At 37.6% G+C, this 23,822-nt stretch overlaps 1 protein-coding gene across 4 annotated transcripts in view; it reads right to left on the bottom strand.

Moving 5' to 3' along the window:
* MSH3 (mutS homolog 3) overlaps positions 1–23,822 on the bottom strand; it is a 176,271-nt gene that overhangs the window by 132,372 nt on the left and 20,077 nt on the right. For all 4 annotated transcript variants that reach the window (XM_029942517.1, XM_029942518.1, XM_029942520.1 and 1 more), the window contains one exon: positions 22,587–22,753. In XM_029942517.1, coding sequence (XP_029798377.1) covers positions 22,587–22,753 — 167 coding nt within the window. The remainder of the gene's footprint in view (positions 1–22,586; positions 22,754–23,822) is intronic.

The raw sequence follows: 23,822 nt of genomic DNA, 5'->3' as shown, positions 1-23,822 counted from the left end.
TTCATGAAATATTAACCAAAATAATAGGTCAACTATGCTATGAAACATTACTCCTTTTTAAGTCCAGAAACAGAGGTGAAAGAAGGGAATGCTTGCTTCCTTGTGTGTTTTTCCTGAGAGGTCATATAACACAGTGGTTGAAAGCATGTGCTTCAGAGCCAGAAGTCTGGACCAAATTCCAGTTCAGCTATTTACCAGTTATAGGACACTAGACTCAACAACTCTGCTCAGTTTCCTCATCCATAAAATCTGTGTTAAAAGAACAGGAGCTCCTTCACATGATATTCATGGAGATTAAATCAGTCAGTAAATAGCCCTTAGAATAGTGTCTAAAACATATTGGTAGCTATTGCTATTATTATTACTGCTACTTAAAAAGGAGAGAAAGTAGTCATGTATTCAAAAGAAAAGGGGAAAAGAGAGAGAGAGTGAGCTTCAGAATAGAGGTAACTGGACAAGACAGGACAAAGGAAAAAACATGTCAGCAATAAAGAATATTGTCAGTAGCTACCAAGATAGGTCTCCAATAGCACCTTTTTCACCTCAAGGGAACAAGGGTAAAGGGAAGACAAGCTAATGTAAGATTTCAGAAACCACTGCACCCCTTTCAAACCATCTCACTATTTCTGATACTTGAAAACTCCTTAGATAGACCCAAAAAAGTTTCATTTCACTAGTAGAAACAAATGTTACTCAATAGTCACTTAAATAACAGTCTGCAAAAAGAGATGAAAAAAAAAAAAGATACAGAAAGGCTTACCTATATTAACATTATTTTTTAAAGTTAAACATAAGGAATATTAAAAACAGAAGTTGCTAAGCTCTAAAATTGATTACTTAAGACTCTAACTATTGCACAGTTTTTATTTTTGTGTTTTCCTGGACAAACCACAAACACTTCAGCTTAGTTTTTCTCACACACACGCACTCACAGTCATCTACTTTATACTCATCTCTAATCGAATCTAGTAGGGACATGTCAGCACAGTGGGCTCAGAGCTCCCGGACCATCCACTCTATGTTTCTAACACATAAATAACTTTTGAGACCACACTTTTTAAAATGACTCCTAGAAACTCAGTGTCTAAAATACCTACTAGGAGAACACAGAAATCTAGGTCCCTTTTCAAAGTGAAGCTCAAAGTAAAGCTTATCCATAATTCAATGTGGCTAGAACAGTCTTTTCAACTACCAATGTGAAAACAATTGGCAATTACATGGAGAAAAAGGAACTTTAATCACTATACTCAAACTATGCCCAAAAATTACATCAAAATATGTAACAGAGCCAAAAATAAAAGTTAAAACTATAAAACTTCTAGAAAAAAACATGAGAAAAATCTTCAGGACCTTGAAGTAGGCAAAGATTTCTTGGGTCACAAAAAGCCCTAACCTATTTTTAATAAAAGAAGAAATTGACAAATTTGACTTCCATCAAAAACAAAATCTTCTACCCTGTGTCGGGCTCCACACTAGGCGTGGAGCCTGCTTAAGATTCTTTCTTCCTCTGCCTCTCCCCTGCTTGCATATACACAAGCGCGCGCTCTCTCTCTCTATCGCTCTCTCTCTCTAAAAAAAAAAAACAAACAAAAACATCCTTCTGGCCTTCCAAGGTCATCAAGAAAATTAAAAGGCAAGCCAGAGGCTGGGAGGAAATATTCACAATACACATACCAGACAAGGCATTTTATTCAAAATGTAGAAAGAATTCTAATTCTTATAGCTCAATCAGACAAGCAACTCAATTTTTTCTAATGGGCAAAAAAAGACATATGAATAGTCAATAAATGAGCACATGAAAATATCATTGGTGCCCCCCCCCCAAAGGAAGTTAAACCAAAACAAATCACTACTTTACACGCACTGTAAGGGCTAAAATTAGAAGACTGGCAATACCAAGAGTTGGCAAAGACAGGGCAACTATGACTCTCATACCCTGCTTACGGGAGTATTTAACTGAGGAACTATTTTAAAAAATAGTTTGGCTTTTTATTACACAGTTAAGTAAATATTTACTCAGGCCAGCAATTCCATTCCCCTAGGGATTTACCCCAAATAGAAACATGTCCATTAAAAAAACTAGTATACAAATGTTCTTAGCAGCTTTACTGAAAAGAGGCAAAAAGCCAAATGTTCAGCAAGTGAATGGATGAACACGTGTTGGTATACTCACACAATATTTCTGAACAATTAAAAAAAACTTACTGATACACAAAAACATGGGTGAATTTCATAGGCATTACACTAAATGAGGGTCAACATAAAAGTATATGATTCCAATGATATGAGATTCTAGAACAGTTTAATAAGATCAGTATTCGCTTCAAGTAAGAGGTGGAAGCAGGGAAAAAATGGCTGCAGCAAGGCATGGAGAACCTTCTGGTAAGATGGGAATGAATGTTCTATATCTTAATGGGGGGGGTTATATTGATGTACGTGTTTGTCAAGATCGATTTGATTCATATACTTAAAATGTGTAAATTTTATTGCATGTAAATTATACTTGACTAAGGCAGATTAAAAATAAGGCAGATATTTCTGAGATTATAATCTATAATGGAAATTTTCTATTAAACAAAAACTGAATGACACAAATTCCTGTGCAGATGTGTATTTCAAACACATTTTTGGAATAAGATTCTAATTTCAGTACTTATTCAGCAAAAAGCAGTGGTGTGCAGAAGTGTCTCATTTTGAAGAAAAATATTTAACTTCAAAAAGAACGCTCCAAATCTGAAATGATCACAATTTAAATGTTATCCACTGTTTTATATACATACAATGATTCTAACACAGGTAATTTTTTTAAAAAATTATTTATGCTTCCTGTGCTTCCAAAGATATTTCTTCAATCACAAATATCACAAAATCATTATGTGACATTATATTTGCCTTTGAGAAAAAGAAGAAAAAAAAACCCTACTTTTTTGAGAACTATCATCTTACATAATCCTGAAGATGACTATCAGCATTAAAACATTCTCAGATCACTGCAAATTCATTTTGTTTTTTTCATGCATGATTAAAAGCATTTTCTCAGCAAAAGACACAAAATCAAGACTATTTCACTCAGATCATATGTCTTTTGAGTTGACTAACAAGCTCAAGCCTGCCTCAGGCGCCTAAAATAACCAATCTTCCTAAACGAATGCTTTTCTCTATACATACTGACTCTGATATTATGCCCAGAAAGACAGGCTTCAAAAAAAAATCAACAAATTGACTATCTGAAATTCATAGTATAATGAATAAAAAATTGTAAGACACCAGTTAACTGGTGTTTCCTTTTCCATTCAAGTCAACAAATCTTCACTGTGTAAATACTATAGGAACAGAGAAAAAGAAAACGGAAGGTCCCTGCCCTGTGTTATAGGTTGAATTGCGTCCCCCTAAAATTCTTATGTGGAAGTTCTAACCCTCAGTATCTTAGAATATGACTTTGTTTGGAGACAGGGTCCTTACAGAGGTAATCAAGTTAAAGTGAGGTCTTCAGAGTGGACTCTAGTGCAGTATGATCGCCGCCCCTATGACAAAGGGAAATATGCACGTAAAGACCTACACAGAAGGGAAGACATTATAAAGAGACAGAGGAAGGAGAGAACTCTCTGTGAGCCAAGGAAAGAAGCCTGGAAGATCCTTCTGCCACAGCCCTTAAAAAGAATCGACCCTGTTGACACCCTGATCTTGGACTCCTGGCTTCCAGAACTGGGAGACAATACAAATTAGTAATACTCAACAAAAGCCTCAACATCTATTTAAAGAGGCTTATAAACAAATCACTGGAATGCCAAACAGATTGAGAGGAATGCTGTGGAGGTATCTGCCAATTCCAAGTGTGTAAATATACCCACCAAGGCTGATTTTTAAGCTACACATGCTTTAACAACATGACAGAAAATTCCTGGAAACAGAACAATCCATTCGCAAAGCTATTACAAAGCTGTGGTGCAGACCCAAAATGCAGGCATCAGTATTTAATATCCACAGGTGATTCCAATTATAGCCAAGGTTGGACTCATAACTAAAAACTGTAGGAAGCTTCATAAAAGCAGTAAGACTGTTAGGATATAGAGTATTTTAAAAGATAGATGTGGGAAAAACACAATGTGCAACCCAAGAATAGCTTAAGAATGAGAGAAAACAAATGATGAATGAAAAATAAGAGCTAATGTTTACCCAGTATTTTATGTTCTAAGCACTGTTTTAAGCTCTAACATGTATTAACTAACCTAATCCTCATGACAACTTCATGAAATAGTTGTATTATACACTTGTTTTTGAGTAAGGAAAACAGAGCCACAAAACATGTTAAGATCCACAGCTAAAAAGTGAGCAAGCTACGATTCAAATACAGGTTGTCTGACCCAGACCTGTACTCAGCCCACTGTTCTGTGCCATCTCTCACTGTACGTGACATGTCCTGAACATGCCAACAGTCTGGTGCAGCTTGGGCCCAGGGACAGGGATAAGAGGCCAGGTGGGAGAAAGTGAGCTGTTCTTCTGGCCTCAGGTATAGGCTACCTTACATGAGCAATGGGTTTGCAAATCAAACTCTTCTATAATGGATTAAATTAACCTTCTTACATGACTTGTTACTTAAATGCATCAAATCAAATTAGAATTTGAAAATAACTAAAAGTCTGAAAGTGAAAATCTCCCCTAAAACAAAATCACCATCTATCTGTTCTATGTCTACTTCCCAATTTTTACATGTAAGGATTGCTTAGCAGGTAAAAAGCACCTGTAATCACTCAGGAGCAATCTGCATGGCCTAGAACCTCTAAGAATAAAAGCAGGAAAAATCATACAGATTCTCAAAGCCATGAAGAGATTTCCAGAAGATGAGGTTGCATGCAGTAAGCACTCAGAGGACAGGCAAGCAGAAAGGGCAAAAACTTTCCACTTCCGAAGTTAGAACACTTCCCATCGCCACAGCCCAGGGGACTAATGAAGTCCACTGTTGTCTTCTACATTTAGCCAGCATTTAATTCCAGAACCGTACTTTTAAAAAAACACTGTATATTTACATGTTTGCACAGCAGTGTCACAGATCAGCACTTTGACAAAGGTGGTATTTAGTATATGGGATAACGACAGGAGCAAACAAATACATATCACTGAAGTAAAATCTTTGCATTGTTAGTATAGAAGGAAAGATAAAGTGGAAGGAAATATGCAAGCAGGAAGCAAGACAGAAGCTTCTCTCCTTCTAAAAGCATATGTTTCCCCGTACAGAGGGCCATGGAACTAACCTAAGGAAGCCCTTTCCTCACAGAATGTGAAGGGAGTCTAAGCTCTGTCTCTCTGTAGCAGTAAGTAGGTGGGAAGGAGGCAGAATATGACAATCAACCCACAGGCCAAGCTGTTCCCACTGTTCTCTGGAAGGTAGAAGAAATAGGATTTCATCATGTAGGGGTGGGCAATCTCTTGTCTTACTCAATTTAATCACCCACAGATAAACTTTGTGACATCTGGGGGTTGATAGTTAAGAGTTACATAAAAAACTGTAAAGTATACTTACCTATAAGGTAATTCATACATAAGTGATACCCTGACTTAGTAACTAGAAACTGTTCAGAGTTAAAAATGGCCGGTACCACTTTATCAAGTCCTTCCACACTCCCAATATTTCAGTCAGAACCACAGCTAGTATTTAAATTCCTATATGCAAGAAAAGTTATGTCTATTGAAACAGTATTTAAACACCTGCCATTTTCCAGCTACTTTGAAAAAAATGAGGCCAAAGAAACACAGCATCCAAGGAAGACAGACAGTGGTCTGACTTAATTCTAGTAAAAAGCTACAGATGAACAAAAGGTTAAGAAAAACATCTTGCATCATCACCCAGAACCCACAGATACTGATACTGATACTCTGCTATCACTACTGTAACAAATTTCCACAAACTTAAAACAATAGCCATTTATTATCTCAGTTACATAGGTCAGAAGTCTGACAATGGTCTCAGTGGGCAGGGCTATGATCCTTTCTGGACGTTCAAGGTGAGAATGGGATTCCTTGTTTTTTCCAGTTTCTAGAAGCAGGCTACATTCCCTGACTTGTGTTATCTTTTCTGTTTCAAAGCCAGCGGAGGGGGTCAAATAAGTACATTACGTCACTCTGACCTCCTTTGCTTTCCTCTTCCACATTTAAAGGACTCCTGTGATTAACTGGGCCCATCTGGATAATTCAGGGCAATCTCCCCATCTTAAAGTCATCTGAGCAGCAATTAATTGCTTTAATTAATTAATTCCCCCTTACCATGAAAGCTGACATATTCACAGGTTCCAGGAACTGGGACATGGATAACTTTGGAGGGCCATCATTCTGCCTTCTACAGACAGAAAGACAGACAGACAGACGTGTGTGTGTGTGTGTGCGCGCGCGCGCGTGTGTACCTACTGGACCACTTAAGCCTGTTCCCTCATTTATAAAAATTCATAACTTATAAATTATATAGTTACTACCTCAAAGACCATTGTTTAAATTATATGAGCTAATAAAAGAATATGCCTAATATAGTAAGAGCTTCATTAACTGTATTTTTTTTTTTTTTTACAAATTCTTATTTCATCTTTGTTTAAACTTTTCTCTCATTGTGAAAATGCTTTTCCTAGCACCTGTCTAGTGAAGTGCTACCTATCATTTCAGGGGTTCTCTTACATAAAGTTTCCCTACATTCTGTAAAACTGCATTGCCTGGTACAGTAGCTACTCATCACATGTGACTGGCAATTGAGCCCTTGAAATACAGCTCGTGACTAGTCAGAATTGAGATGTGCTTTAAGTGTAAAACACATTGTGAATTTTGAAAACTTAGTGTGTAAAAAGGAATGTAAAGAATTAGTGCATACAAAAAAATGCAAAAGAAATACATGTGGAGATGATGTTTGGTATATGTTAAATTAGTATACCCTCAAAATTAAATTCACTTGTTTCCTTTCAGTTTTCAATGTGGATACCATAAATCTAGTTTACTTCCTGAGAGAGAGAGAAAGAGAGAAAGAGAGAGAACACAAGGGAGAGACAGAGAGAGAGGAAGAGAAAATCCCACGCAGGGTCAACGCTGTCAGCATAGAGCCCAACACAGGATTCCATCTCACAAATCATGAAATCATGACCAGAGTCAAAACCAAAGAGATATGTAACCAACTAAGCCACTCAGGCACCACCCTTGGATACCAGAAAATGTAAAATCACATATGTGTTCAATGGTATCATAAGAACAGAGTTGAACAGTGACAGATGGTAGCTACACTTGTGGTGAAATATGTGATTCATAATGTATAGACTTGTGGAATCACTAAGTAGTACACCTGAAACTAATGAAACATTGTGTGTTGACTAAACCTAATGTAACATTGTGTGCCCACTAAACTAATATAACATGGAGTGTCCACTAAAACTGAAGTAACACTGTGTGTCCACTACACTTCAATAAAAAATAAATAAGCGGCATGCTGTGGCTCAGTCAGTTAAGCATCTGACTTCAGTTCAGGTCATGATCTCACAGTTCGTGGGTTTGAGCCCCACATCGGGCTCTGTGCTGACAGCTAGCTCAGGGCGTGGAGCCTGCTTTGGATTCTGTTGTCTCCCTCTCCCTCTGCTCCTCCCCCACTCACACTCTGTCTCTCTCTGAAAAATAAATAAAACATTTGAAAATAAAGTAACATGTGACTTCCATTTATGAATCACATATTTCTACTAAGTAGTACTGCTCCATTTTCTCCCTCTTGTGTACTTTTAGTATTCATTTTGCTTTCCTATCACACAGTGTATTAATCTGCTTTGTACACAGAGCAATACGTATATGTGTTGGCCATCCAAATAAATTGGTAGCCCTCACTGGGCAAAGGTTGTAATTTTTTTTCTAAGTATTTTTTTTTAGGTTTATTTATTTTTGAGAAAGAGACAGAGAGACAAGCAGAGAGAGGGAGAGAGAGAATCCCAAGCAGGCTCTGCACTGTCAGCACAGAGCCCAAGGTGGAGCTTGAACTCACAAACTGCGAGATCATAACCTGAGCCAATACCAAGAGTCAGATACTTAACCAACTAGCCACCTAGGTGTCCCAAAGGTAATAATAATCTAATCTCAAAGAGATCCATGACAATTGTATAATAAATGTTTGTGAAGCTGAATGAAAAGGGAAACATTCAGGGGCACCTGGGTGGCTCAGTCGATTAAGCATCTGACTTCAGCTCAGGTCATGATCCCACGGTTCATGAGTTCAAGCCCCACGGGCTCTGTGCTGACCACTAGCTCAGAGCCTGGAGCCTATCTTCGGATTCTGTGTCTCCCTCTCTCTCTGACCCTCCCCTGCTCGCGCTGTGTCTGTCTGTCTGTCTGTCTGTCTCAACTAAACATTAAAAAAAAGAATTTTAGAAAAGGGAAACATTCAGTTAATGTGTTAATTGTATATATCATTAACAGGAATGACCAGAAGTCAATCCGTCATTCTTTGAAGCAACTTTTTCTTGGGTTAAAGACAGGGTTAGCATGTATTTATAGCAAATGGAAAAAGCTTCATTAAACAATACTTAGATTATTACATACAATGCACTCATCTATCTTCAACTCTATACTATTCTAATTCATTTTTTGAAATGGTAATTGCCATCCATAAAATTGTTTTCATGAGTCATTAATGACTCGGGACCAGAGTTAAAAAAAGCACTTGCCATGATGGCTCAGGTACAGGCCTTACTGACTAGACACAAAGTGTCTAAAGACACTCCCTGATCTCAATGACCCCTCCAGGTAGGACTAAGCCTGTGAATGGTCATGGCCCAACACGGACATCATGGAAAGAATGCAGATCCATTCATGCATTCCCCTCTCTACCAGCCTTCCTATGAGGGTTAGGGACAACCTAGTATAACCACATTGTGTGTTCAGGGTTCACACATCCAGCTCAGCCTGGCCAAGAAGGGCTGGTCAGAGCTGAAGTACAAAAAGAATTCGAGAAGACACTGAAGGAAAGAGTCCCAAGAACTTGTCAGAGTTTACGAAATTCTTGGGGTGTGCTGGAGCTTCCAAGCAAACCTGGAGAAACATCACTGACCTGAGTATTATATATATTAAGTCAAGTTATATATTAAATCAAACACCAAACAGAAGGCAGGAGAGATAAGAGAGTAAGGAAGGAACAGAGTGGAGAGAAAAATGATAGAGGGGGAAATAACACAGCAGGACTTCACAGACTTTTATTGCTCTAGAGATCAAAACTCAGGCTAACAGTTAAAAATAACCCACCAAAAAAAAAAAAAATAGATGGGAGAGAGAAGAAATTCCTGGCCTGAAAACAAGATATAAGAGAATAATCTCAGAGTAATCAAGAAAAAGAAAAAAAATAAAGAAAGGAAATTAATAAGAAATCTCTCTTCACTGGGGAGACCTGACAGGTAGGAGTCATTGCAAAGACTAATAAGTCTAAGTCCGGTTAGACATAGGCTTAGACAAGGCTTAGACCTAAGCAAGCTCAGAGAAGCTCTCAATCAATCTAGCCTCAAGTTTTTTATTTAAAATAGATAGTGAGGGGTGCCTGGGTGGCTCAGTTGGTTGAGCGCCCAACTTCAGCCCAGGTCATGACCTCACAGTTCGTGGGTTCGAGCCCCGCATCAGGCTCTGTGCTGACAGCTAGCTCAGAGCCTGGCGCCTACTTCCAATTCTGTGTGTCCCTCTCTCTCTGCCCCTTCCCTGCTTATGATTTGTCTCTGTCTCTCAAAAATAAATAAATGTTAAAAAATCTTAAAAAAATAAAATAGATAGTGAAAGGAAGTTTGTTTGCTACAAGGAGAGAAGGAATCTCTTCCTGAACTATGAAGAGGGAAAGGGAAGAAAGAAGTAACTGAAGAAATCCTATAAGACAGATGGCTACCTATATTAAGAGTTCAGTTACGGAGATATTTATATTTTAGATTACCACTAAGTTATATCTTATTGATAGTAAAAAGTGGACTTACCAGCATCAATTAAGACTGGGGATCTAGTGAGCTTTGCCACTTACTACCTCAGTGACCTTGTACTTTCAGAATAAAATGCTTTAATTAGGGGACTTTATGCAATTAAATCTTCAATCCCAAATGAAGAGGTGTAAATATTTGTATTTTGTAAATACAAAAATCAAGCAGTAGTAGTAAAACAATTGCATACCTCAGACAATGCTTTTGGAACCTTCTGTTTAAGCAGTCTGGCCCCAGCTTGGGGATTCTCTATATTAACTAGTTAAGTCATTCCTCCAGACTCTTGAAATGCTGTTTCTTCCTATTCACCTACTGCCAGTAAACCTATAACATGTACGCTCCATTTATACTTTCCAAGTAAAGACATCCACGAGGAGTTACACTCAGTGAAAACACACAAAGGCTCAGAATTTAGATAAACCCTATAGCAAAAACTATTGTATGGTAACTATCACGTATTAATTTACCATGTTTTAAAATCTGGATTTTGGGGCGCTCAAGTCAGTTAAGCATTCAACTTCGGCTCAGGTCATGATCTCACAGTCTATGAGTTCGAGCCCCGTATCAGCCTCTGTGCTGACAGCTCGGAGTCTGGAGTCTGCTTCAGGCTCTGTGTCTCCCTCTCTTCCCCTCCCCTACTCATTCTCTTTCTCTCTCTCTCTCTCTCGCTCTCTCTTGCTCTCGCTCTCATTCTCACTCTCTCTCAAAACTAAACAAACATTAAAACTGGATTTTCGTATATAAGAACACACCCATTTCACATCTATTAAGCATACCTATTAAAAGTGCTGGCTAAATATATTAAAAACTATCATTTGGGGATGTAATGTATAGCATGGTCACTACAGTTAATAATGGTGAATTGTACATTAAAAGTTTCCAAGAAAGTAGATCTTAAAAGTCCTCATAACAGATACCATATGTTTGTACTCATAGGTCTAACAGGAGAAACCTAACAGAGGACCATACTAACAGAGGACCATAAGGAGAGGAAGGGGGAAAGAGAGTTGGGGAGAGCGAGGGACACAAATCATGAGAGACTATTGAATACTGAAAACAAACCTAGGGCTGAAAGGGGAGGGGGCGGAGTGAAGGGTGTGATGGTCATGGAGGGGGGCACCTCTGGGGAGAAGCACTGGGTGTTATATGGAAACCAATTTGACAATAAACTATTATTTAAAAAAATAAATAAAGTGAGTTCTATAAGAAAAAAAAAGAAAAAAGTCCTCATAAGAAAAAAAACATGTAACTGCATGGTGATGTATGTTAACTAGATGCTAACTTATTGTGATCGTTTCACAATATAAATATCAAACCATTATGTTGTATATCTGAAACTAGTAATGCTCTATATCAATTATACTTCAGTAAAAATAAAACAGTACAAATCTTAAATACAAAAACAATTATTTCTTGTTAAGACCAAAAAAAAAAAGTCTTATGAAAGTTTCTTTTGTATTTGGTTATTAAAAAGAAAAAAAAATGAAAATACAATGCCATTTCCACCAGGAAAGGAATTAATATTTTTTTAAAAAATCAATATGAAACAGATTTTTATTCAGACTTTTTCTTTAAATGCTTTCTTAAAGACATTTTCTTTCTGCTGAGATTTTTTCTGCTACTAAATCTGATACTGAATTTTCTAAATAGTCAAGTGAAATTATATAATAAACAATGAAATGCAATGATGAAGGAGTCAACTTTATATTTATCTCCTACTCTAGAATCAAGGAATGAGGAAGATGAAAAAAACAGAGAGAGAAAAAAATTTCCAATGAGTACCACACTGAAAGGTTTCAAGTACCTTTTGAAATGAGGTTGGGACCTTGTTTTCATCAATATCAATCTTTAAAATAATTATATAATTCCTTGTCCAGGATAACTTAGCCATGTAGATTCCATTAGTATTTACTATAAGGGAATATCCATGGAAATGTCAAAAAGCTTAAATAAATTAATTTAAAGTGACTTTTTTTTTTAAAGATTAGAAACAATAGGAAAAAATGATATGGAATTTTGTTGTTGTTTTAAGTTTTTATTTATATTCCAGATGATAAGGAATTAATATGACCCTTCCAAAAGAAGTAAATGAGTTGGCTGCACCCATACCATTTCAATATACCTTTATTATCATACGTACTGTATGTATGAACTATTACAATTACAACTACTCCAACAACCCCTCCATTTTATAAAACCTAAATCATTTATCTTAAGAAAAACAAACAGGAAATACACATTTTTTCTTTATTCCAAAAGTTACTTGTTTAATCAATTATTGATCACTTATTAAGTACTTACTATATGCAAGCCATAATGATAGGTACTGGGGACACAAAGAATCATTATGATATAGTTTTGCCACCAGCCATTCCTTCTCCATCTTCTTCACAGAAAACTCTTTATCCAACTCCTCCATAATACTGCTTTCTCTTTTGGTTCGTTTTCACTCACTTCACAGAACCTTTTTCTCCAAACCCCACATGTGTCCTGTCTCACACTGCCATGCACCCCCTGGCAGACCAAACTAGCTTCTGCTCCCGAAGAAAACCACACCCTCCCACACCTCCATCTGCCTGGCTGTGATTTTTCCAGTCTCAGTTCTGGCCTATTCTTCTGGGAAGCCTCACCTAACTCCTTCTGGCAAAGCTTGATGTACTCATGCTACCAGTCACTCTATGGAACCTTAACAATCAGCACTTTCATTATAATTGTTTATTTACTTCCATGACTACTAATCCTCGAAGCTATAAAAGTCAGGAAAATAGGGATCTTACTCGTTTTTGCATCTTCACTATCTAATGATGAACTTGGCATACAGTGAGCACACAATAAATATTTTTAAGAATAAGTGAATATAGTACAATGCATAACTAAGAGGATATATCAATAAATTGAGAATATATGAGAAATATCTATCAATATGGATATTTTTAGTGATAAGAAAAGAATAATCAGGGTGTCTGGGAGGCTCATTTGGTTAAGCATTTGGCTACTAATTTTGGCTCTGGTCATGAAATTGCAGTTCTTGAGTTCAAGCCCCATGTCGGGGGATTTCCAAGCCCTCCTTGGGATTCTCTCTCTCTCCCTCTGTCTCTGCTCCTCCTCAGCTCGTACTTTTTCTCTCTCCTTCTCTCTCAAAAATAAACTTAAAAAATAATCAATTAGAATTTAATGCTATCTAAATTAATAACATGAACTTGAAAGCAGAATAAAGTATCTTACTTAGAAAGGTGAGGGTTATGAAAAATGGGGACTAGCCCATCTTCAGAGAGTTCAAGGGAGCTTTCTAAGCTTCAAATTCATCATCTGTACTTTCCTAAATCTCTGGTTTGAATTTTTTTTTTCACATTCAAGTAATGGTCCCATCTGTATTAGATTTAGGTCAAATGCACATACAAAATCTAAATGTGACACATACTGCCCTTGCTATGTGCATCAGCACAATTCCCTAACTTAAGTTATCCCCTCCATCTTCAAAAATGTTATCACATCTAGGGGCACCTGGGTGGCTCAGTAAAGTGACCGATTTCAGCTCAGGTCATGATCTCACGGTTCATGAGTTTGAGACCCCATGTCAGGCTCTGTGCTGACAGCTCAGCTGCCTGTCCCCCACTCAAGTTCTGCCCTCTCTCTCTCAAAACTAAAAACATTAAACAAATTTTTTAAAGATGTTACCACATCCATGAGCGTATCACCACTACAACCCAAGCTCCTTTAAATCAATCTGCATTTTTAACTCAAATACCAATTTAAGAATCTGTATTCTACACCATAAAAATTTATTAAATCACAGGTTTGCTTTACTAATTACCCATTTTTAATACCCCTCTTTCCATTAGTTAGTTCTTTGTTCAATAAAGTTTGAAAATTTTTTTCAGGTCTTGTTTTTCTTTTGGTAAAGACAGTCCTAGACAATATTGCTTTTGTTGCTATTCCAAGTAGTATCTTCTTTTAAAAATTTTTAAATTTTTTTTTAAAAATTTCAAACCAGAGATTTAGGAAAGTACAGATGATGAATTTGAAGCTTAGAAAGCTCCCTTAAACTCTCAAAATGGGTTATTTGTTGCTGCTGCATTAAGATACTCTTCATTTTCATCTATCGACTTTAACAATCTTGATAAATCCTTATTCTAATAACTTGCCAATTCTACATCTTCTATGCAGGCAATACATGGTATGCACATCAACTTTAGAATTTTCAATATACAATCTTTAAATATTAACTACCTCTCATTTATGCTATTTAAAAATATACTTCTGGGTAATATCTGATCAGTTTTAGGTAATAAGAATGTACACAGGAGACAATTTAAGATAACATGTAATTAATATATGAGGAGTTTAATTCCCTTTGTGGGGAATTACAAACATGATGGATTGCAAAGAGGATTAGTAGGCATACCTATAGACAGAGATTATGCATAGACAGATAAAACTTAAAAAAATCATTTTATGAAACACTTAACCTTTACTACATGTGAGGCATTTTGACAAATTCTATTTTATTTTTTTTCACTGTTAGGTGCAACCTACCAAACTGATTTCATGAAATTTGGTTTGAAAAAAGGTGTCCTAGATCAAGTAGATTACCAACTTTTAAGGGGAGCCTGGGTGGCTCAGTCAGTTAAGCGTCCAGCTTCAGTTCAGGTCATGATCTCGCAGTTTGTGAGTTCGAGCCCCGCACTGGGCTCTGTGCTGACAGCTCAGAGGCAGGAGTCTGCTTCAGATTCTGTGTCCTCCTCTGTCTCTCTCTGCCTCTCTCCCCCTTGCACTCTGTCTCTCTTTCAAATACAAATGTTAAAAAAAATTTTTTTAATGAATTCTGCCACATGCTCCAGTTCCTGCATTTCTGTTTATGCTTAACACCACATTAGCAATAAGGAGCACTTGCATTGTTAAGTGTAATGAGAAAAAAAAAAAAAAAGGCAGTCTTAAAATGAAAGAGGAGAGCAAATCACTTAAATTACACTGTGATTCAAAAAGAAAAACAGTGGTAAGGAGGTCAGTCTACAAAGCACATCACAGTATAGAAAAAATGAACTGCAAAGAACCCGGTCCTTAATGGGGGACACATCCCACTCAAACTGGGAGGAGCAGTTTATTTTCAGACAAGAACATCATCCTTGGTACCAAAGTATTGCTCACTTCAATTTACTAGTTTTATACATTTGCCTGATATTAATTTCAACTTTTGACTATTGTTAAAAAAAGGGTATAAAGCTAAAGCATTAAATTCTATGTTTATAAATATTAAAGTCACATTCTAATAAATATATTTTAAATCAAATTGGGTGGGAGGGTTAGCAAGAACTGTTTCCTGGGGTGCTTGGGTGGCTCAGTCAGTTAAGCATCTGGATTCAGCTCAGGTCATAATCTCAGAGTTCATGGGTTTGAGCCCCACGTCAGGCTCTGCGCTAACAGCTCAGAACCTGGAGCTGCTTCGGATTCTGTTTCTCCCTCTCTCTCTGTCCCTTCCCCCCTCATGCTCTGTCTCTGTCTCAAAAAAAAATTTTTTTTAATTAAAAAAAAAGAATAGTTTCCTTTATAACAGGTATTTTGGGGCACCTGGCTGACTCAGTTGGGGGAGTGTGCAACTCCTGATCTCAGGGTCATGAGTTTGAGCCACACATGTGGGGTACAGAGATTACTAAAAATAAATAACCTTTAAAAAGTAAAATATTTTTTTACTTCTACAAAAGACATGTACTACCCCTATAACTTAACAAATTTAAAACAAAAAAATTCTACCATAAGATAATAAATAAACGGAGTCAGTAGGCCAAAGTGTAAATAAGCACAATAAAGCACAAATTCTTCCCACTACTGCCCAGCATCCTCCATGAAACAGGTACCGTCTTCCCCGCTGTACGTAAACACATCGCCATACAGCAAATGTTCACTAAGCTGTTAAAGGCTAGATTCTGTCCCGGGCCATTCTTTGCCCAAACACCCAACACTCCAGTCAAGTCACGGTTCACAATTCCCTGACCCCATCCTGTGCTCCCACTCCCTTGAATGCCCTCATCTTACCCAGCCTCATCTTCCCACCAAATTTAGGGACCTTTTGGCTCATATCTGCATGCCACCCAGTGTTTGATAAATGCCACATTTACTTGGTTCCCAACAACTCCTACTAAGAATCATATTGAGATGACTTCATATAAGCCCAAGTCACAGAGCTTGTTAAACACTGACAAAACATATTAGAAGAGTGCAATCGCTAAATTCAGACCATTAAGTACTGGCCACTTAACATTTCGTAGGTGTGGAGCACTTCCTCTAAACCAAGTTAATCAGTAATATCTAGCGTTTTTCCTCTCAATGCTAAATTCAACTAATGACATTAGCAACAAGTTGGACTTTAGCCATAACACAGATACCTAGTTTACATAACAACTGCTCTGATAATTATGTACTTAGTCTCAAAGTAATAATTTCATTTTGATATTGAAACTACAAAACATTTTCCATTAAAAATTTGAAAATCAAAGTACAACAACACAAAGCGGTAATGAATCTCTAACACAAATTAATTTAATAAAAGAGAAACACAAAATTACAACATTGCAATGGCAATTTCAAGTATCTATAAAGACATTCAGATGGGGCATATCTCCGTTAAAAACAATCACGTCAGATAATGGTTTGGGTTAAACCTTTGAAGATGCAAGGCCCTCTGTGGACACAAACACATAACAGTGTATTTCTCTTTCTAATACTGGAAGCATCCACAGCAGGAGTTATTCTTATTCCCTAACCTCAAGATTTGAATGTTTTCTTCAAATTGGCAGCATAAACATCTACCCTTGAGTAAATGCTGATGCGTTCAAGCATTTACTTCACAAGCCAAATTTTTAGATCACTGTAGTACTCAAGGACATTCCTCTATAGATATTTTATAAATCATCTGAACTGGTTAGGGTTAATTTCTAACCAACTATCTTTCTCAATATCATGCAGCTTCAGAAAATTTTAACAGCCAATAGTGTAAAAAATGAACACATACCATTGGCCATACTATTTGCAACAGATAAATGATGACTGCAGATCCCTGCTTTGCCCTGGCTCTCTACCTAGCTCTTTTATCCCCTTCTTTCTATTTCTTTCTATGTTCCTTCCTCCAAACTCCCATCTATGATGTTCTCCAAACTCCTTGGTCTTATTCTTGCTTTCCTTCAAGGGAACTGTTTTGTTTTGGTTTTTTTTTTAAGTTCAATTCTCCCATTTAGGTAGTAGACTTGCCTCTTCTCTTTTGTCACGTCATTCTTTTACTCAGAAGTAAAAGACTTCCAGAAGGATTCTAGAGCCCTTTGCTGAATTTTATGGTCCTCAACCCTTTCTTCCCCATTTGTCAACATGAAAGCTCACCTCCAATTAGAAAAGTATCCCCTCTGTCCTCACACCTCCTCTAATATTTCCAGCCTGTGTGCCTCAGAGTTCATACGGTTTACACATGTGTACACGTGTGCGCGCACGCGCGCGCGCACACACACACACACACACACACACCAGTTCAAAGCCTCCCATCCTGCAAATGTTGCCAGCCCAGCGCACCTCCTACACAAAGCCTTTTTTGGCTGTGCCACGGCCCAGGAAGCCCTCGCCTCTCCCAACACAAAACTGAGCATCATCTGCTTTGTTCCGCTGATTTGCCTCAAACGTCAATTTCTTTGAGAACTACTAAACACGGCCTAATATGTGTCAACTGTTTTCTATAGTTTTTCTCTTACCCAGTTTTATAGACATATAACATTTCTAAGCTAAAACCATCTTAAATGCAACTAATACAGTGTGAAAATCATCTCTTTCCCTTTGTTTCTCTCTATATTACAACAAATGGGAAAGGTAACAAAAAATAGTAAAAATGATTTCCTAAGATCTAAACTGAAACTTTATAAACGTATTTTACATAAATAAGAATAATTAACCTAAGAAAACCTATTTATCATTACTAAGAAACAATTTTATCTTAGCATCTTAATTACCAAAGATACAAAGTAACTAAGTCTACCTGGAGATGCCAAAATAAATGTGACAATTCAAGCACTCTTTAAATGATAATTCACAGAATAGAAAATCCTTTGGAGACCTCTTGTGGCCAAAGATTATAAAACATTGTTAATACTTTAAAATGCATATTCCATAATTCTAACCAATTCTGCCTTTTCTCACACAGCTTTATTTCTTCAATATTAATATATATTAACCAGTAACTGACAAAACTGCTATTTTTATCTTCAGATTTACAGAAGAAAAAGAGTGGGTTTTAAGAGACATCAGAATCTACCTATCATTGTTTAAAACAGACAAAAGTCCAACAAAAACAAAACAGGCACCTGGGTGGCTCAGTCAGTTAAGCATCCCACTTCAGCTCAGGTCATGATCTCATGGTTCTTGAGTTTAAGCCCCACATCAGGCTCTGTGCTGTTGATGCAGAGCCCACCTTGGATCCTCTGCTCACAGTCTCTCTCTCAAAAATAAATAAACATTAAAAAAAATTTCTTCTTGAAAATTCAAGACTATATTGGGGCACCTGGGTGGCTCAGTCGGTTAAGTGTCCAACTTCAGGTCAGGTCATGATCTCACTGTTTCTCGGTTCAAGCTCTGCACTGGGCTCTCTGCTGACAGCTCAGAGCCTGAAGCCTGCTTCGGACTGTGTCTCCCTCTCTCTCTGCCCCTCCCCCACTGGTGCTCTGCCTCTCAAAAATAAATAAATGTAAAAAAAAAAAAAGAAAGAAAGAAAATTCAAGACTATATGGTTAACTGGTAGTAAATATGGAACAGAATTTTGACAGGCTATGATGTTCATACATTAAAAGTACTCCGTACCTTCATCGCTGATTTTTCCTTTCTTAAAAAAACAATGTCGCTGGAATTTGTATCTCAGATTGATAAAGGCTAAGTTATAAATGCTAAAATGGACTCACTAGCATTCAAGAGGAAATTAAGGCAGGACCACACCTGACACAGTAAAAATAAAATTTTTAAAAAAGTGCATTAAGTGTTAAATGCTAAAAATTAGATTAAATTTTAAAGAAAATTAAAATGGACTAAAATACAGATGATTACTGAAGCTGTTTCAGAATGGAGAAAAATCTAAATATAAAAATAATAGAATGCTACTATATGTATGAAGAACTTATTTGGTCCACACTACTTTGGGTACTAAAAACATAAAGAAGGGGCGCCTGGGTGGCTCAGTCGGTTAAGCGTCCAGCTTCGGCTCAGGTCATGATCTCACGGTTCATGAGTTCGGGCCCCGCGTCGGGCTCTGTGCTGACAGCTGGAGCCTGCTTCTGATTCTGTGTCTCCCTCTCTCTCTCTGACCCACCCCTGCTCATGCTGTCTCTCTCTGTCTCTCAAAAATAAAAAGCATCTTAAAAAAAATTAAAAAAAAAACCACAAAGAAACAGTGAATTAAAATATAACTGAAAATGTTTCTTAAACAGAGTCAGAAAATGACAACAAAAAAAGAGGAAATCCTCAAGGGCAAAAAATAATAGGAGACATTTGTGTCAGAGGTGGCAGTGGGAGATAACACCATGAAAGGCCACTCATAGGGAGCAGAATAAGAAGGCATTCCCAAAAAGAACAGGGCAGAGGCAATATTTAAAAAGACAATAGCTAATAATAATAACAAATAATAATAAAGTTAATAATAGCTTGCCATCCATAGAGAGCTTTCTATGCCAACCACCGTTTCAAAAACTTATACAAATTTATTTAACCCTTAGAACAACCCTATGAGGTAAGCACTCTTATTACCCCTCTATTAAAGAAAAGGAGGGGGAAAAAAAGGCAGGGAAAGGAATATGAGGGACAACACAGTTGAGTACTGAAAATCGCAAAGGGGAAAAGCCAATTTTCTAGCCCAAACCCAACGCCACAAGAGCCATAACGTTTGCTCAACTTTTGAATCTCTAGCACTTCATTCCGTCCATGGATACAGGTTAGCTTTAGACACTCAAAAGAAATGTGACTGAACTTTTGACTTTGCTTTGTCTAATATGCAAATAAAACAAAATTATATGTGCTCAGTAAAAATAGGAAAAATTATATACTCCCAATGCTAACCAAAGAAATACAAATTAAAACAAGACAAAGGCAGCCATCAAACTTGGGAAAGCCCACATATGACACCAGTACTACCTTTTAGTATGCCAAATGGCTTCTGAATCTCATTTGATGGGAATAAACATTTAGTAATATCACAACCAATGCTGCCTGCCAGCCAAAGAATCCATTTTTGGCACTGTCTTTGTGGAATGTTTCCATTTTATTGAATCTGCCTTTTTTATTTTATTTTTTAAAAGTGGAAATCAGAAAAATAGAAGTGTTCATTCAACTGATCAACTTTAGTCTCTGTTATATCTAAGTCAATTGAGTATACACACAGTTAAAAGAAAAATGAACAAAACCAAAAACACAAAATATTGGAAATAAAGTTTTAAAAGACTAACTTATAAATTTTTGAAGAAGATTTTATTAATGTTTTTAGGTCTTCAAGAGCAGCAACCCTTGTCAGCCTACTATGTCAGGGTTTTTTTTTTAATTTATTTATTTTTGAGACAGAGCATAAGCAAGGGAGGGACAGAGAGAGAGAGGGAGACACAGAATCTGAAGACAGGCTCCAGGCTCTGAGCTGTCAGCACAGAGCCTGATGCAGGACTCAAACCCACAAACTGTGAGATAATGACCTGAGCTGAAGTCAGACACTTAACCGACTGAGCCACCCAGGTGCCCCAATGTCAGTTTTAATTATTCAGGTTTTAACTGACTGTCAGAAAAGGATTATAAACAAAACAAGGGGATTTGAAACAAAATTTCACCAATCCAATCAGCAGAGACTATTCAAATGATCCAGTGTAAGCAAGGTTCAGGCAGCTCCCCTGGACTGTCGTGGCAGAAGTGTAAGTGGAGATCACCAATTCTAAAGATCCATTATGCTTATACATGGTGACCCAGGAATTCCACTTAGAGCAATGTAGCTCAAGGAAATAATCAGAAATGCACACAAATATTTCTATGCATGGATACTCCTTACAGCAATACTTGTAAAAGTGAAAAAATGAATGCAGCATAACAAAAGGGGAATGGACAGATTATCCATTTACATGACTGAATGAGATGCAGTCATTTTGTTTCCATTGAATACCTGCTGAAATATTAGCACATGAAATGATGTTATCTAGAATTTGCTTCAAATAAATAATCCAAGGGAAGAGGGAGTAGGGACATAGATGAAACGAAATTGTCTAAGTTGAGCAATGTTGAAGCTGGTTGATGAATTCATGGGAGTTCACTACACTATTCTGTATAATTTTGTATATGTCTTCCATAATAAAATAAAATAAAATTTCCCCTTAAAAAGAATGGGGAGTGTGTGTGAATGGCTCAGTCGGTTAAGCATCTGACTTTAGCTCAAGTCATACTCTCGTGGTTCATGGGTTCCAGCCTCACAACGGGCTCTGTGTTGACAGCTTGAAGCCTGAAGTCTGCTTCAGATTCTGTGTCTCCCTCTCTCTCTCTGCTCCTCCCCAGCTCACACTCCGTCTCGTTCTCTCTCAAAAATAAATAAAGATTTTTAAAAAAATTTTTAAGTATGGGTAATTCTAAATAAAAATACAGGACACAAAACTGATTTTGCAACATGACCCCAACTTCATAAATCAAAAAAAGGTGATATATATGCATTGAACTAACACACCAAAACATTTAAGAATAACTATCCCTGGGTTATAGGATTTGACTTATTTTTAGCTCTTGTTTTTTTTTTTTTTTGGTAACTCCCAATTTTTCCTAAAGGATTATGGATTAGTGTTATAATAAAAAAATATTTATTATGAAAGCTACTTAAAAGTTCAATTTAAATGAAAATGTGACACTCCTTAACTCTAAGAACAAAAAACACTTGGAACTTCACTTATCAATCAGTTTGACTTTCCAACTGACTTGTCAATCTACTAAATAAAAATCTTTTAAATCTTTATGGGCTCTCCTGCTTAAAGTCCAAATTCCTCAATATACAGTTCCTGTCCCCTGGAGCCCCAGCCCATCTTTCCAGGGTCTTTTATCCCCACACGCTCCTCCAGGTGGCAGTATGGAACGGTCCCAACAAGGGACCCTCATGCCTGTCACTTAACATCATGTTTTGTGACTCCTGTTAGATGTGCACACATCTGCCTCTCCTGGGGGACTATGAACTCTGCCAGACAACGGACCATCAGTACATCCCCTTCCTCTGGGTGCCACCCTGCCTAGTGCGCTGCTGCGTAAGTAAGACGGGTGACCTTAGATGTAATCAATAAAACTCCTGCACAGCCACAGATTAAAACTTGCAGCATTTTCAAAATTATGTAACCCTTCTAAGAAATGAACTCTAAATCACTTTTAAAAACTGAAGATACATTGCTAAATAATACCATTAAACCACTGAAAAAGCCCTCCATTAAGGTGATTTATGGGTAAGTTTATTATTTTTTTTAATTTCCACCACTACTGTTTCAATATTTTTGTACGCAAAACTGTTTTAACAACTCTCATGAGTTTAATAAGGACCAGTTTGGGAATTAAATCTGAGTTTCAGAACCAGCAGTATTTTGCAGTGATGTGCCAACTCACCGGGCAGACGTGGCTCTGCGGACAAGCGCCTCCGTCGGCTCCGACAGGCGTGAGGGGAGCAGCAGTTCCACAGGCTGCAGGCACGATACCCGGGTTTCAAGCTCCAAACGGGAAGCAGAGTCCTGGAAACTATCAAACACAACCTCACCCGTGGCAGGCTGCACTCCCTGAAAACAAAAATACAACATCACAGAAAAAATAACTCTCCCAATTAGAACCTTGACACATTATAAACACACACAGAAACAATAAAGACGACACACTCTCTAGGATGTAGTCTGTTTCTGAAGGGTTTGAAAGCCTGTGCACTTTCCAAGATTCTTATGTAAGAAGTCAGATTCACCAACGTCTACACTATGCTAGATGGGATTTTAGAGACACCTTGAGCCAAGTCTTGGATCCAACGAACCTGACAGAATGACTTGTCATGGTAAAGAAATGCATGGCACTAGGGCCCCTGGGTGACTCAGCCGGTTAAGCAGCCAACTTCGGTTCAGGTCATGATCTTGTAGTTCATGAGTTCAGGCCCACATCAGGCTCTGTGATGACAGCTCAGAGCCTCGAACCTGTTTTGAATTCTGTGTCTCCCTCTCTCTCTCTCTGTCCCTCACCCACTTACACTCACTCTCTCAAAATAAATAAATAAACATTTAAAAAAAGTGGGGCACCTGGGTGGCTCAGTCAGGCAAGCACATCGACATTTACAGCATCATCCAGTTTAACTAAAGGTTAGCACAGAGTAATACAGCCAGAATATGGTACTAAAAGGTACTTCGTAGGGGTCCCTAGGTGACTCAGATGGTTAAGCATCTGCCTTTTTGGCTCAGTTCATAATCTCACGGTTCATGGGTTGGAGCCCTGCTGTCAGCACGGAGACCGCTTCGAATCCTCTGTCTCCCTCTCTCTCTGACACCCCCCTTCTATCTCTCTCAGAAATAACATTTTTTTAATGTCTTTATTTTTTTTATTTTGAGAGACAGAGACAGAGAGTGAGCAGAGGAAGGGCAGAGAGAGAGGGAAACACAGAATCTGAAGTAGGCTCCATGCTCGGAGCTGTCAGCACAGAGCCTGACGCGGAGCTTGAACTCACAAACTGTGAGATCATGACTTGAGCCGAAGTCGGACGCTTAACTGTCTGAGCCACCTGGGCACCCCTGAAAAAAATTATTTTTAAAAAAGTACTTTGGAGACATTTGGGTTGTAAGAATTTTTGTTGGAGGCAAAAAAAAGAATTTT

This window comes from Suricata suricatta, chromosome 6 (assembly GCF_006229205.1).
Source record: "Suricata suricatta isolate VVHF042 chromosome 6, meerkat_22Aug2017_6uvM2_HiC, whole genome shotgun sequence".
In the NCBI taxonomy this organism is placed as follows: Eukaryota; Metazoa; Chordata; class Mammalia; order Carnivora; family Herpestidae; genus Suricata; species Suricata suricatta.
Note: the sequence above shows the minus strand (reverse complement) of the source record. Positions and strands in the feature narration are given on the sequence as shown.